This window comes from Chroicocephalus ridibundus, chromosome 23 (genome assembly GCF_963924245.1).
Source record: "Chroicocephalus ridibundus chromosome 23, bChrRid1.1, whole genome shotgun sequence".
NCBI classification, from domain to species: Eukaryota; Metazoa; Chordata; class Aves; order Charadriiformes; family Laridae; genus Chroicocephalus; species Chroicocephalus ridibundus.
The window spans coordinates 883,779-898,349 of NC_086306.1; the positions used below are offsets into that span (position 1 = coordinate 883,779).

General features: G+C 60.4%; 1 protein-coding gene across 1 annotated transcript; it reads left to right on the forward strand.

Annotated features, from left to right (window-relative positions):
* Positions 1-5,421: 5,421 nt before the first annotated feature.
* Positions 5,422-12,305, forward strand: LOC134526683 (uncharacterized protein C2orf42-like). The gene is made up of 5 exons (XM_063358803.1): positions 5,422-6,705; positions 7,388-7,498; positions 7,816-7,920; positions 9,595-9,699; positions 10,672-12,305. Exons 1-5 carry the CDS (start codon positions 6,513-6,515, stop codon positions 11,037-11,039), a joined length of 882 nt encoding a protein of 293 aa, XP_063214873.1. The 5' UTR covers positions 5,422-6,512; the 3' UTR covers positions 11,040-12,305.
* The last annotated feature ends 2,266 nt before the right edge of the window (positions 12,306-14,571 follow it).

Consider the following 14,571-nt stretch of genomic DNA (forward strand, 5'->3'; position numbering starts at 1 on the left):
CCACGGAGGAACATCAGAACAAGCAGCAGGTGGATCGGGCTGCTAGGATTGAAGTGGCTCAGGTGGATCTGGACTGGCAACATAAGGGTGAACTATTCATAGCTCAGTGGGCCCATGACTCCTCAGGCCATCAAGGAAGAGATGCGACATATAGATGGGCTCGTGACCGAGGGGTGGACTTGACCATGGACACTATTGCACAGGTCATCCATGAATGTGAGACATGCGCTGCAATCAAGCAAGCCAAGCGTTTAAAGCCTCTTTGGTATGGAGGGCGATGGCTGAAATACAAATATGGGGAGGCCTGGCAGATTGATTATATCACACTGCCACAAAGCCGTCAAGGCAAGCGCTATGTGCTCACAATGGTGGAAGCAACCACCGGATGGCTGGAAACATACCCTGTGCCCCATGCCACTGCCCGGAACACTATCCTGGGCCTTGAAAAGCAAGTCCTGTGGCGACATGGTACCCCAGAGAGAATTGAGTCGGACAACGGGACTCATTTCCGAAACAGCCTCATAGACACCTGGGCCAAAGAGCATGGTATCGAGTGGGTGTATCACATCCCCTGTCACGCACCAGCCTCTGGGAAGATAGAACGATACAATGGACTGTTAAAAACTACACTGAGAGCAATGGGTGGTGGGACTTTAAAACACTGGGATACACATCTAGCAAAAGCTACCTGGCTAGTTAACACCAGGGGATCTACCAATCGGGCTGGCCCTGCCCAATCAAAACTTCCACGTACTGTAGAAGGGGATAAAGTCCCCGTAGTGCACGTGAAGAACGTGTTAGGGAAGACAGTCTGGGTTAGTCCTGCCTCAGGCAAAGGCAAACCCATCCGTGGGATTGCTTTTGCCCAAGGACCTGCGTGCACTTGGTGGGTGATGCGGAAGGATGGGGAAGTCCGATGTGTACCTCATGGGGATCTGATTTTGGGTGAGAATAGCCAATGAATCAAATTGTGTGTTGTTCATTACTAACTAACACTGTCACTGTATGTCCTCATTGCTATAATTGCTATCAGTTGTACTACGAGTAAGGCACGGGGGTGATGGGATAAGAACTGGCCTCAGCAGCTGGCGTCCAGCAACTTCCTCAAGATCTACATCTTCAGCCCACGGACTGTGTGCATGAGCCACACCGGGTGCGCCAGCCACAAGCTCCAAAAAATACAGCATGCAACAGACCAGCACCACACAGCATCTCACCTGCCCTGAGAGACTGTTCTAACAGATGGATCCCAAAGCCATGGATTACAAGAACTCAACGGACACTTTGGAGGGATGGCCTATAAACTAAGGGCATTATATCTGCATGAATATATATGTATATATATATGACAGGGGAAAGTGGTGGCAATTCATTGGAACCTGTAAGATCTGGGCATGGCATAGATGGTATGGACTAAGGGGTGGATAATGTCCTGGTTCCGGCGGGGATAGGGTTAATTTTTCCTGGTATTCCATGCCATGTGAGCCATGCCCACCCTGAGCTGCCGGGGGACGGGGCAGGAAGTCGCCGCTGGGAGCAGGCTGGGGCGTCCCGGGTCAGGTCGGTGAGCGGCGGGGAGCGGCAGTTCCGTAATCGTGTTTGTATGTTCCTCTATCCGTGTTATTGTCATTGTTTTGCTTGTTCCCTTTGCTGTTCTGTTAAACTGCCTTTGTCTCAACCTTTTTCTTCTGATTCTTCCTGTATTAGGAAGGCCCAAGCGAGCGGCACGTGGTTCTTTGTTGCCGTCTGAGGCTAAACCACGACATCCAGGTTGTAACGGCAGCAATGCCAGGAATTCAGCAATTCTGGGCCAAACTTCATATCGGGGCAGGCAGGGACGAGGATGCCCACGGTGTCAGCAGGCAGGAGCTGGGCACGGGACCAGACGACGGGCTGTGGGATCCCAGCCTCCCTGGTGGGACCGGCCCGATAAATTCTGAGCCAGTGAGGCAGCCACGGGGCTTGTCAACAGGTCATCACCCTCTTACATCCCGGTCCAATTACGTTGGGTCCAGGAGGGGTTTGTACTGATTCTGAGCGTGAGTTTGAGACACAAACAAGGTCAGATGCCGCTCACTGCAGTTTTATTGTTATTCCCCATCATTAGTCACTAAGATGAGCACTAGAGCGAAGGAGGAAGTAGAGAAAAGGCAGAAAAGAGAGGAGCAGTATTACGGAGCACAGCAAGAGTCTAGTCACCACCACAGGCCCGATGGCAACTCATCGGTCCTTTGGAGTTCAATGGCTTCCCGTTGATCCGTAGGTCTCAAGTGATGGTGGTGAGGGTCCCAGTTGTGGTCTGGCTTGGCACTAGTTTATAGTCCCTGTCGGCTCGCAGTTCGATCAATCAGCGTGCAGGTCGTCTTGGCTCGGCCAGTCGCTGTTTGATGCGGTTGCTGGGTGAGATTTTCCTGCCCCTGTTGCGTGGGCAGCGCTTGACTTAGCACAGTCATCCTGCCACAGTAAATTTGGGGTACCCTTGGTTGGCACATACACCACACAGGCAGCAGCAGGCAAACTTCCAGACATCCCGTTGGTCTGCCAAAAGTCAGACCTTTTGGCTCTGGACTTTCCTGGCGCCTTCAACCTCAAAACCACCCTTTCTCACTCGCCCCAGGTCCAGCCTCAAAAATTTCCATAAAGAATGGAAATCCCATAAAGAAAAGAGAGGCTTCTTCCCACTGTCTCTGGAAAGCCCCACTCTGCCCTCCTGGCACCGTCGCTGTGGGAGAAATTCTCAGAGGTTTGATGGTTTTGAGCCCGGTTCTGGGGAGAGCGTTAGCACAGAGGTTACTGGGGCAAGGAAAGCTGTCCCCAGAGAGGGTGAGAAGAAGCAACACTTTTCCCTCCTGGCTCCTTCGCCCGCGGGGTGAGAACGGGCCCGGGTTGTCGGCCCTGGCGCCTTGCCAGGAGCTCGCGCGCCACCCCACGTGATACTGGCCGACCAATAGGAGCGAAGGGGCGTGGCGCCACAGCCGAGTCCCTCGCGGTGGCCGGGGCCGGGCTCACGCGCCGCAGCGCAGGTTAAAAAAGAGAGGGGGAGGAGGGAGGGCCCCACGCGCGAGCGGGACAGGATGTGACATCAGAGGGGCGGGGGGGATGGCGGGAAAACGGCACTGGGAACGGGAACGGGAAGGGGAAGAAGCGACACGGTGGCGGGGGTGAGGGGCCGACGACAGGGTGAGGCCGCGTTAGTGACGTCAGCGCGGGGGTCAGGGGTGGGCGAGGGGCTGTGGGTGAGGCTGCACGGTGGGGAGCGGGGGGAGGGCTCGGGCCTGCTACGGAGGTGAACCCGGGCGTGGTCGTGTGGGGACCGGGGCCCAGGGGAGGTCCCAGGCCCTGTTCTGAGGCGACTGAGGCCGTGGGGGGGCCGCAGGGCCCCTCCTGAGGTGACAGTGGTTATGGAGAGGCCCCAGCCCCTATCCTGAGGCGACAGCAGCCGAGGAAGGCTCTGTCCTCAGGCGACAGCGGCCGTGGGGAGGCCCCAGGCACCCTCCTGAGGCGACGCAGATCGAGGAGAGGCCCCGACCCGAGGTGAGAGGGGCCAAGGGGAGGCCCCAGCCCTCGCTCTGAGCCGACAGTAGCCGAGTGGAGGCCCCCTCCTGAGGCGACAGTAGCCGTGGGGAGGCCCCAGACGCAGTTCTGAGGTGACAGTGGCCAAGGGGAGGCCCTGCTCCCCGGTGCCCAGCCCAGCATGGTGCCCCCATCCTGGTCTCACATCACCCAGGGCCCAGCCTGGCCCTTCGTTCCTGCGCTGGCCCCCGGGCCCTGCTGGGATGGGGGTGTCCCTGCCCCTGCGCTCCCCTCGGTGAGGGCCGTTCTGCTCACCCAGGGGGGTGTCGGGGCATTGTCCCGCCTGGCATAGACCCACCATTCCCTGAGCTGTGCCCTGTCCTTTGCAGTTGGGCCGGGAGCTCCCAGTACCGCCAGTTTATCCAGTGTAAATACCCACTGAGGTCTGGGACTAGCTTCAGTGAGCACGGGGGCACCGGGAGCTGCTTTTCAACGTCCCCGGCCTCTCCTTACGCCCACCGCTCAGCTCCGGCGGTGACAATAAATGTCCCTTTGCCGCTGTCTGCGTCTGTGGGACGCTGGCTCGAAGGCTTGGCTGCGTGTGGCTTTTCACACAGTGCCTGGTTTTGCCCCAAAAAGGGGGGTTTTGGTGGTGGTGAGGAGGCAGGGGTGAGCGGAGGGCTCTGCCGAGGGGTTGAGGGGAGCCGGGCAGCCCTCCCAGCCCGCCTGGTGTCTCACACCAGGACAGGGTGGGGCAGGGGAAGGGGGAAATGCGGTTGGCAGGGGAGAAATGTTTATGGATTGTGTCAGGAATGGTGTGGCCGGGACTGGGGCAGTGACCGTCCCCCTGTACTGGGCACTGGTGAGGCCCCACCTCGAATATTGTGTTCATTTTGGGGCCCCTCACTCTAAGAAGGACATTGAGGCGCCAGAGCGTGTCCAGAGAAGGGCAACGGAGCTGGTGAGGGGTCTGGAGCACAAGTCTGGTGAGGAGTGGCTGAGGGAGCTGGGGGTGTTCAGCCTGGAGAAGAGGAGGCTGAGGGGAGACCTTCTCGCTCTCCACAACTCCCTGAAAGGAAGGTGTAGCCGGGGGGGTCAGTCTCTTCTCCCAAGGAACAGGCGATGGGACAAGAGGAAATGGCCTCCAGTTGCGCCAGGGCGGGTTTAGGATGGGAATTAGGAAAAATTTCTACACCACAAGGGTGGTCAAACATCAGAAGAGGCTGCTCAGGACACTGGTGAAGTCGCCATCCCTGGAAGGATTTAAAAGGCGGGCAGACGTGGTGCTGAGGGACGTGGGTTAGTGGTGTTTTGGGCAGGGCTGAGTTAATGGTTGGACTTGATGATCTGAAAGGTCTTTTCCAAGGATTGTGGGTCCAGCAGCACCAGGGCTGCTCGTCGGGTGTCGCTCGTGCTCCTCGTCTGCCAACCTGCTGCCAAAACCCGACCCAGGTGGATCTAGTGGGAAATCGCTCGGTTTCTGTCCTGTCCACGCAAGCTTTTCTCTCCCACTGTTGCTGCCTCAGATGGTGGTTTCCACTCCGGTGTCCCTCCGAGGAGCTGCTCTGTGTGTCCCCTTGCCGCGTGTCCCCCCGCAATGGTGGCAGGCCACCCAGCTTTACGTCCCATGTCCTTTCAGCCAGTCGCTTCCCCCTCTCTCTCTTTGTCCCCTCCATCTCTGTGGCTGCTGGGGACTGAGGACGGCCACTGCCACCTGCGTATCCTGTGGGTGTCACCAGCCGAGCACCGCGTCCCCGCTGTCCCTCCCCAGGCGGTTAACTCACCCCCCTCTCTCTGCCCTTACAGGTTTCCCAGAGGATGGAACCGGCATCGGTGAGGACCAAAGTCCCCTCCTTCCTGTCAGACCTGGGGAAGGCCACGCTGTGGGGCATCCGGAAATGTCCCCGCTGCGGCACTTACAATGGCACCAGAGGCCTCATCCGCAAGAACAAGACCTGCGGCACCATCTTCCGCTACGGCACCCGCAAGCAGCCCAGCGTTGACGCCGTCAAGATCGTTAGTGGCTTGGACTTACAGGTTTATTCAGTGCAGCAGAGGGACCGGATTACCGGTGCTTTGTGGAGCTGGGGGTCTCGGAGATGGCCATCCAGACGGTGGACAGGACCATCATCACGCAGCCCCCAGCCATGGAATGAGGGAAAGACTTGGAAGAAAAAGGCAAAACTCATGGGTTGAGATAAAGGCAGTTTAACATTACAGCAGAGAAAAGAAGAAAACAACAACAAGAATACTGAGAGAGGAATATACAAAACATGACTACGATAGCACCGCTCACTGACCGGACCTGGGAAGCCCCAGCCCTGCAAAGTGGCAGCTCCCAGGGCATGGCACACAGGGGATGGAATACCTGTGTCCCTGCCAGGTCCTGGGGAAATTAACCCTACCCCCACCGGCACCAGGACAGCAGGTTGCCAGTTTGAAAAGGAGCCAGCTCTCTTAACACCCTCGGGTGGATATCATCAGGGCCCATTGATGTGTAGGGCTCAGGCGCCTGTAATAGCTTCTATACCAACTCTCCCTGGGTTTGTGTTTACGTCAGCCTGGATTGTTGTTCCCAAGGCCAGCCGCCCAACGAAGGGAATTCCCTTTCTTGGGAATAAACTGGTTTTGTGCTTCCAGGAGAGCATTCTTGAAAAACTCCCAGCACTCACTTGCTCCTCCGGGGAAGCTTCCCGTGGAATCCCTGCCATTTGGGCTCTCAGGAAGCTGAACCTTGCTCTTCAAAAATCTGAAATCTGTGCCTCAGTGCTAACCTTCAGGGCGCCCGGCAGGATCCCAGACTCCACAATACTGAGATGACTGCAGCCGAGGCTGTCACTAACTGAGGCGCTACGAGGCAGGTGGGCTTGGTTTGTGAGTAGCACGTCCAGCATCCTCGTTCCTGCTTGGTAGCGCATCACCAAGAACATCCTGGTGGTGAATTGCAAGGCCAGCCAGAAGCACAGCCTCGGCAACCTGCCTGCCTCCTTGCCCAGAAGATGAATGCCAAGATGCTGACGGACCACAGGTTCTTCTGCTCCTGCCAGGCTCCGAAGCCCAGCAAGGGTGGCCCGGCTGAGGAGGAGCCGCCATTGCCGCGCTGCGTTCACTTCTTGGCCTGCCTCTGCGCCTTCACCAGCGACGAGAGCCTGGCGCAGGAGTTCGCCAAATTCCTCACCTGCGACGCCAGCGGTAGGTGGGGGAAGCAACACGCGGAGGATTTTTTTGGGGGGAGTGGGGGGGAACATGTGTGGGGCTGATGCCACCCACTCCCCTCCTGCTCACCTGCCTTGCTTCACCAGGGCTGCCCTCGCATGTGCTCCCCATCAGGGCTTCGTTAGCTGGGGTTTAATTGCCTGCCCCCTCCCTCTGCAAGGACAGAGCTTCTTGGGGAGTGATTCCTCTTGGGTTGCAGCTCCCCCCTGCTGTGTGGGAGCTGGAGGGTTTTGCTGTGATGGGTGCTCGGGGTGAGTTGGGTGTTCTCTTCCCTTGGGCCGGAGCAGCGCTGGGGGGAGGCCAGCTCATTGTGAACCACCCCCTCCCCCATGGCAGCAGCCTCTGGGGTTCAGTCCCCCAGGGGTTGTGCGCCCCGATAGGCGCACCTGGATAATGCTGCCTTGGTTTTAGGCACCCAAAGGTGAAAATCCACCCTGAGGAGAGTGCCCTGAGTGACGTGGGTGAATTAAAGTCACTGCTCACCTCAATGTTCCCCCAAGAAGTGTGTCTGGGGGGGCCAGGAGGGCTTTGGGGGTTCTCTGAGGATGTCTTGGGGGTGAAGTGCCAGCGTGGGGAGGGGGACACGAGACCCCACATCTCCGCAGTGCTGCCATGCGTGGTTGAGATGCTTTTAAGGACGGAGTCTTGTTTCTCCTAGGGCTGAAAGGGCTGTCGGTCCTGCAGTTGGTGGGCAGCCCCGAGTCCCTGGGGCAGGCTGGGGAGGTGGCTGCTGCCAAGGCCAAGAAGAGGAAAAAGGACGTCATGCCGGGTGAGTGTCCGCGGGAGGTTCTGTGGGACAGCGGGGGTGCAAGCCAAAGCCAAAAGCCATTGTCCAGCAGGAGGAGCAGCCCCGCCGTGACCTGCTGGGCTCATGTCTGGTGCCGGTGGCAGCTTTCGGAGCGGCTCTGGGTGTTGGGCACAGCCCTGCCCTGAGTCCGGTGGGTCTTTTAACGATCGTTGGTGATGTTAAGAGCTGTGGTGACAGCCGGCTCTGAGGAGAGAGGGGATTTCTCCATCCCATCCTGCATGGGGTGCCCTGGGACCCCCGGGACTTGTGCGCTGACGCTCTTTGAAACCATCCCTCAGGGGCACAGGTGGCCAGCCCCCTCCTGGCGCAAGACCTGGATCATGGCAATGCCAGGAGAAGCAGCCTGAAGAAGCCGGCCGTCGCCTCCTCGCTGAAGAAACAAGGTAAGCCTTGGCCACGCGCCTCAGGATGCTCGGGGACTGGGCGGATGCTCGCAGCCATTCCATTTGTGCCACTGTGACCCCCGTGGAGGGGACAGCCGAGCCCTTGCCATCCTTTGCTGGCTCTAGGAGGTGGAAATTGGGCTCGGGCAGCTTGGTGTTACTGGTAGCCATGTGTCTGGCATGGCTTGGGGCGTCGGCATGGCTCTGGTTGGCCATAGACGTGGTTGTTGTTAGAGAAGGACAATGCCGGCGTCCTCCCAGGGTGGCTCTTTGGTGGATTTTTGGGCATGACAAGCTTAAAAAAGTTGGCTTTTGGTAGTGCTAGTGCTGCTGTGGGTGGGCAGGTGTTGGTAAGTATCTCCTAATGCCATGAGGTGCTTTCCCAGGTAAAATGAGGAGGTGAATGGGGTCAGACACAGTTGTGAGCTGGTTTCCATTGTTTTTTTGCTGCTGCTGGTGTTTGCAGTGTCTCTGAATGGCCAGAGCTGCTGGGGGGGAACTTGTTGTGGCCAGAGCCGCTGTGATTTCTAGTGGCAAATCTTTGCTAGGAAGCATGGTCCGACGCGGGGAGTGTGCCGGCGGGGGAGGAGCCGGGAGCTGGGGTCCCCCCGGGGAGGTGGTTGTGGGCACCAGCGTCATGCCTTGTCTCTGAGCAGGCGGCCGGGTGGTTGTGTGTGTTCCGATGTGATGTTCAGAGAGGGAAGGGTCAGCCCCATGCCATGGGAACACGAAAAGCAACTCGGGGCCCTTCAGAGAAAGCCGCTCTCCTGGCTGGTTGTGGTCTGGGGCTGTGCTTTAGTGCTTTTGTTCCTCCCAGCTTTAGCGTTGGCCTAGAAAGGGGTACAAATCCCTTCTCTTTCCCCGTGTTGCTCCCGTAGATGCCCACCCGCGGCCCTGGGGGGTTGCGGTGCTCTGGGCCGGGGGCGAGGAGGTGTCGGGTCCCGCTCCCAGGGCCAGGGGCTGTGGAGGCAGCTCCCGGGTGTCACCGTACGGCGGCGCTGAGAGCAGAGGGGGGTTTGGAAGCAGATTCAAGCGGTGCCGCGTTTCCCAGCCCTGGGAGCGAGGTGCCCGAGGCAGCGGCATCTCGTCCATCGAGCTGACGGATGGGGTTGCATTTGGTGTCCTGCTGCCTTTCGGGGCTCGGTTTAACACAGGCAGCTGCGGCTGGCGCTGCTGGGGGAACTGGTGCAGGTAGAATGGGGAATACTGGACTGCAGCTGGCCGCGGCAGCCGTTCCTGTCGAGCTGCAAGCCCCTCGGCGCACGCCACGAGCGTACCGGGGTCCGGTAGAGAGAAGGCTGCTGGTTTAGGCATCTGGCTCTTCCCCGGAATTCTAGGGCATCCAGGCTTGTCGGGCTAGGAAAGGCTTAATGAAAGCGGCTGGGTTGGATTCTGAAGATGCAGGTTGTTATCCTGTGGGTCTGAGCAGAACCTGAGAGGCTTTAACTCTTGTTTAAGGCTTGAAGGCCTTGGGTTTGGGTTATCCCTAAGTGCCTCGAGGGGGTCAGGATTATGGGGGAGAGGGGTAACAGGGAGGCGAGTTGTTATTCCCCAGTTGTTTCTCCTGCCCCGAGTTGTTTCTCCTGCCTATCGGGCTTGACGCTTCACTTGGGTGCGGATTTGGATTCGGGTTCTAAGTCTGATTTTTTTTTTCCTGCCCTTTCTCTCTTGCAGGCTGTAACCAGCTGCTGGACGAGGCGCAGGTGACCCTCTGCTTCCAGGACTGGCTGGCCAGCGTCACCGAACGCATCCACCAAACCATGCATTACCAGTTTGAGGGTAAGGCTGGGGGGAGCCTCTCTGCACCGCTCCCCTCCCCTCTGTCATTCAGCTCTTGGCAGCGTTAAATAACTCTTAACAGGGAGGGAAGTGGTTTTACCCAGTTCGGAGACAATATTTTGCCCTGGGGAAGCTTCTGTCTGCTGGGATTTATTTCCTGATTCGCTGCTCAGCAGCAGCCGGGCGCCAGGGTTTATCCCGGGGAAGGGAGAAATTCCCCAAGAGGTGGTTGATGCTCGAATTCGAGCTCGGGGAGGCAAAGGCGGGTGAGCTGCCCGACTCAGAAGGGCTGGGGGGCTGCTTTGCAGGCTGCGGGGAACTCTCTGCCCTCCCCCCCGGCCCCCTGCCTGCCCCGAAGGCAGGGCCCGAGCGTTCCCTGGGCACGTATGGCCCTGGGCGATGGCTCGTGGCTTCGATACCTGTCACCTGCCCCACTCCGCTTCTGAGCCGGCAGCGGGGCATGGCTCTGGCCCGGGGTCCAGCCGAGAGGCGGCAGCTTGCGTTGGGTCTGTGAAAATCCTTACTGGGGATGGACTTTGTGTGTCTCTGGGCTGCTGGGAGAGCTGGGCAGCTGCTGCCCTGAAGAGAGGGACCCAAAACAATGCCAGAAGGGAAGCAGCTCTTTGCAAGCAATTTAGGAGTGCTGTGAGTTTGTCACCTAGGACAAAGACATCCTGCTCTCCACCCCCTGTGCCCCTACACCTCCCCAGCTGACCAGCAGCACAAGCCAAAGCAGCTCTCCCCAGCCCGGCACCAGTTAAGATTCAATTTATTCGCTGTTAATCCAAAACCAAGTCCTGGGGAGAAGCAGACGGCCAAGGGCAAAGCCAAATACTCAGGAGTTGCCCCCCCCAGCCCAGGCCAACAGCCACACAGTGGAGTAAAAGCTGAGGCCGCTGCAGAGAAAATGGGGGAAGAAAGAGGCACAGAGTGACCCCCTTCGCCCCCCCACCCCCCTTTCCCTCCCCACAGCTTTTGTCTGCAAGGACGCCCTCCCCCTGGGCACCTCCTCCGAGGACAAGTGGCACATCACCAACATCAGGCAGATCTTCTACATGCCTGAGGTATGGGAGGGAGGGAAGGCAGCCCCCCACTGCCCCCTAACCCCCCCACCGCTTCACCTGCTGCTGCTGGAGATCACCCGCAGCTTCGTGCAGGACCTGGAGAAGCAGCCAGCCATCCAGCCCCTGGAGCTCAAAACCTTCCTCAAAGTGGGTAAATGGGGGGGCAAGCTGCAACCCCCCCACCTCATCCCAGCCATGACCAGGAAATGCCCCACCAGCAGCCTCTTCCCCCCAGTATGGGAGCAGCAGCACCCCCCCCCCAGCAGCCTGGAGTGAGACCCCTGTGGGAGCTGCAGACCGGGGGAGGGCCAGAACCCCCCCCCCCCAAGAATTATTTTAAGTGCTGCATCCTTTCTCCTTGCCTGGGATGGGGGGCATGGCAAGAAGTGCCCCCCCAAAAAACAGTCCAGGCACAAGACACAAGGGACCCTAGTGCTAAGGGGGTCCCCACTCCCCCCTCCCCCCCAGGAGCCTCACTCATAAGGGGCTCTCCCAGACCCCCAACCGGGGGGGCCCTGAAGCCAAAAGGGCTCCCACACACACACCCCCACCCGGGGAAGGGTCCTACACCCTGCCAGAGCCACAGCTCAACGTTGGTCCCCACCCTCCCACCCCCGAAAAATAAAAATAATCTCAAACACTTGCGAGAGCCCTTCCCAGATTTGCCAGCCCCCACCCAGGAACAAAAAGACAAGAGAAAAAAAAACCAAAAAACAAACCAAACCCTGAACACTCACCACACCAGTAACCCCCAGCTGCTCCCCCAGTCACCTGAAAGACAAACACCAGCTAAACATCCCACAGCCCCCCCGTAAAACACCCCAGGAGGGGAGGGACCCCTCTACTGCCCACCCACCAGGGGAAAGGGAGCGATCTAAGGTGGGGGGGGGGGGGGGGGACGTGAAGCTTGAGGCACCCACAAGCCAGTGTCGCTTGGACAATGGGTCCCTCCCCCACCCAGGGGAGGGCAATAACAACAACGACACCCAAACAGGTCAAGTATAAAACACTTTTCAGAGGGTAACGCTAAATAAGTCACTTTATTAATAATAATAATTAAAAAAAAAAAGCCCCCATGGAGCCCCACACCGGTATGAAATACACCTGTAAGAGTCAGGCCCGGACCCTGCGGGAGGGAGAGAAGGGCTCAGGGCTCCGGAGTTCTCATCCCAGAGAGAAAAACTCCTCAAACTTCCTCATTTCCCTGCAAGGTGTCGTTCCTGGGATGAAATAATCCCGGAGGCCGGTGCCCGGCTCTCGCTCTTCCTCATCCCTGCACCTTGGAGGGGTGGGGGGGCTGGAAAACACCCAGACCTTGAACCCCCCCGGCCACCCAGAGCTACCTGGAAAGGGAACAGTGGCACCAGTTCAGGCACCAGAGTCCTCGAAAAGGTGGGGGGGGGGGTGGTTTCCCAAGCAGACCTTACTGGAAAATAAAATTCCCCATGGAATAATTAGTCCTCTGTGTGTCTGCCCCCCCTCCGACACAGAAGGAGCCCCCCCACACACACACACACCCCCCTTCATCATCGAGTGGATCCCCAAAATCCTGCCCCGCTCCCGCATCGAACTGCGCCTCAAATTCCAGTACGGCCACCACAGCGCCCACCAGCCCCGGCCCCCCCCACCGCCGCCACCACCACCCCCCCCCACCCCCCCGAGCTCGCCCCTCTGGCCACCATTGCCTTCACCTGACACCCCCCCCCGGGGAGGGGGCCCAGGACTGCGCCCCACGCACCCGCAGGGACGATGGCGCACCCGCCGCCGCTCCGGCAAAAACACAAACACCTGGAAAATAAAAGGTGTCGTCCCCCCCCCCCCCCCCGCCGCCCCCCACTGGGTGCCTGGAGGCTCCCTGCACCCAGCGTGGGGGGAGGAAAACAGCCTGGGGACCCCCCCCTCCCCACCCCGGGCGGGGGGGGGGGCCTCACACCAACGGCAGCCCCCACCAGCCCTGGGTTCAAAGGGGGGGGCTTCACCCAGCCAGGGTTGGGGGGTGTCCGGGGGGGGGACGACCCAGGGAGCAGCACCCAGTCTCCCACGGGAGGGGAGGGGGGAAAAAAAGCCCCCCCCATCCCAAAAGTGACCCTGGGGGTCCCGACCCACCTCTCCCCGCGCTCCAGGGCTCAGCTCCGGCCCGGCGGCTGCTCCTCGTCTGGGGGGGGGGGGGGGGGTGGAGAGAAAGAGCTGAGACAACATAACCCCTCCCCCAGCACCGCCCCAGAAAGGGGGAGCCCCCCTCAGCACAGCCCGGGGGGGGGGGGGGGGGGCAGCCATTCCTCACCCCCCCAGTCTCACCCCGCTCCATTGCCGCCTCCTCCAGCAGAGCCCCCCCAACACCAACCTTCCAGCCTGGAATAAAGACACAGCACTGGGGGGGCGGGGGGGCGCACAGCCAGGACGCCCCCATAACCCCAGAACAGAAACAAACACCCCCCGGGGACAGCACTGGCAGGGGGGGAGGGCAGCCAGGGCACCCCCCCAATCCCCGGGACAAAGCCAAGACCCCCCTTCCAGGACAGCACTGGGGGGGCCTTCATCCAGGACCCCCCCCAATCCCCAAGACAGAGACAAACACAACACTGGCGCGGGGGGGCATCCAGGCCCCCCCCCCCCACCTCCAGACCAGCACTAGGGTCCCCATGCAGGACACCCCAAAGACAACACTGGGGCTGGGGGGGACCCAGAACCCCCCTCACCTCCAGGGCAGCACTGGGAGGGGGGTGCATCCAGGAGACCCCCCCCTAATCCCCAGGACAGACAGACACCCCTGGGGCTGAGGGGGACAACACATCCAGGGACAACCCCCCCGGGGGGGGTGGGGGGGAATCACCCCAAGGGCAGCCCCTGATCAAGGGGGGGACAGCACCTGGGCTGGGGAAGTCGCTCCCAGTAGGCACCAGCAAGCTCCCAGCAGCTCACCATGGGCAACAGCTAGCCCCCCCATTGCTCCCAGTAGGCACCGGCAAGCTTCCAGTTACTCCCAGTCTGCAGCAGCAAGCTCCCAGTAGCTCCTAGCAGGCAACAGTTAGCCCCCCACTGCTCCCAGTAAGCACCCAGTAGCTCCCAGTCTACTCTCAGTAGGCAGCAGCTAGCCCCCCCAGTGCTCGCAGTAGGAACCAGCAAGCTCCCAGTCGCTCCCGGCAGCCCCCAGTAGCTCCCAAGAGGCAACAGGTAGCCCCCACCGCTCCCAGCAGGCAGCAGCAAGCTCCCAGTTACTCCCAGTTGACACCAGGAAGCTCCCAGTAGCTCTTAGCAGGCAACTGTTAGCCCCCCATTGCTCCCAGCAAGCCCCCAGTAGCCAGCAGTGTGCCCCCCCCCCCAGCCCCTTTGTTCCCAGTAGGCAGGCAGAAGCTCCCAGTAAGCAGCAGCCAGCTCCCAGTAGCTCCCAGTCACCACCGGAGACATCCCAGCAACCCCCAGTGGCTCCCACCAGCCCCCCCGGGGGTTTAAGAGGCCGCGGGGGGGGGGGGGGCCGTGCCTAGGCCCGCGATGGGGCACAGCTGTGTCCGGGGAGGGGGGGGGGGGGGTGTCCTGCCCCCCCCAGCTGGGGGGCGTTGGGTCCCGATTGCGCCGGTCCCGCCCCCGGGGGTGGGGGGTGGGGTGGGGTGGGTGTGCGTGTGTGTCACACCTTGTGTCCGTCCCGTCCCCCCCCCCCCCCGGCACTTTCCGGGGTGCGAGGTCACCCTTTGCCCCCTCGTTGAGCCCCGCTCCCCAGCACCCTGCGGGGGGGGTGGGGGTGGGGGTGTGTGACAGCCTTTGTGCCCCCCGGCCCCACGGGGGCCAGATCCGCCTGGGGAGAACCCCG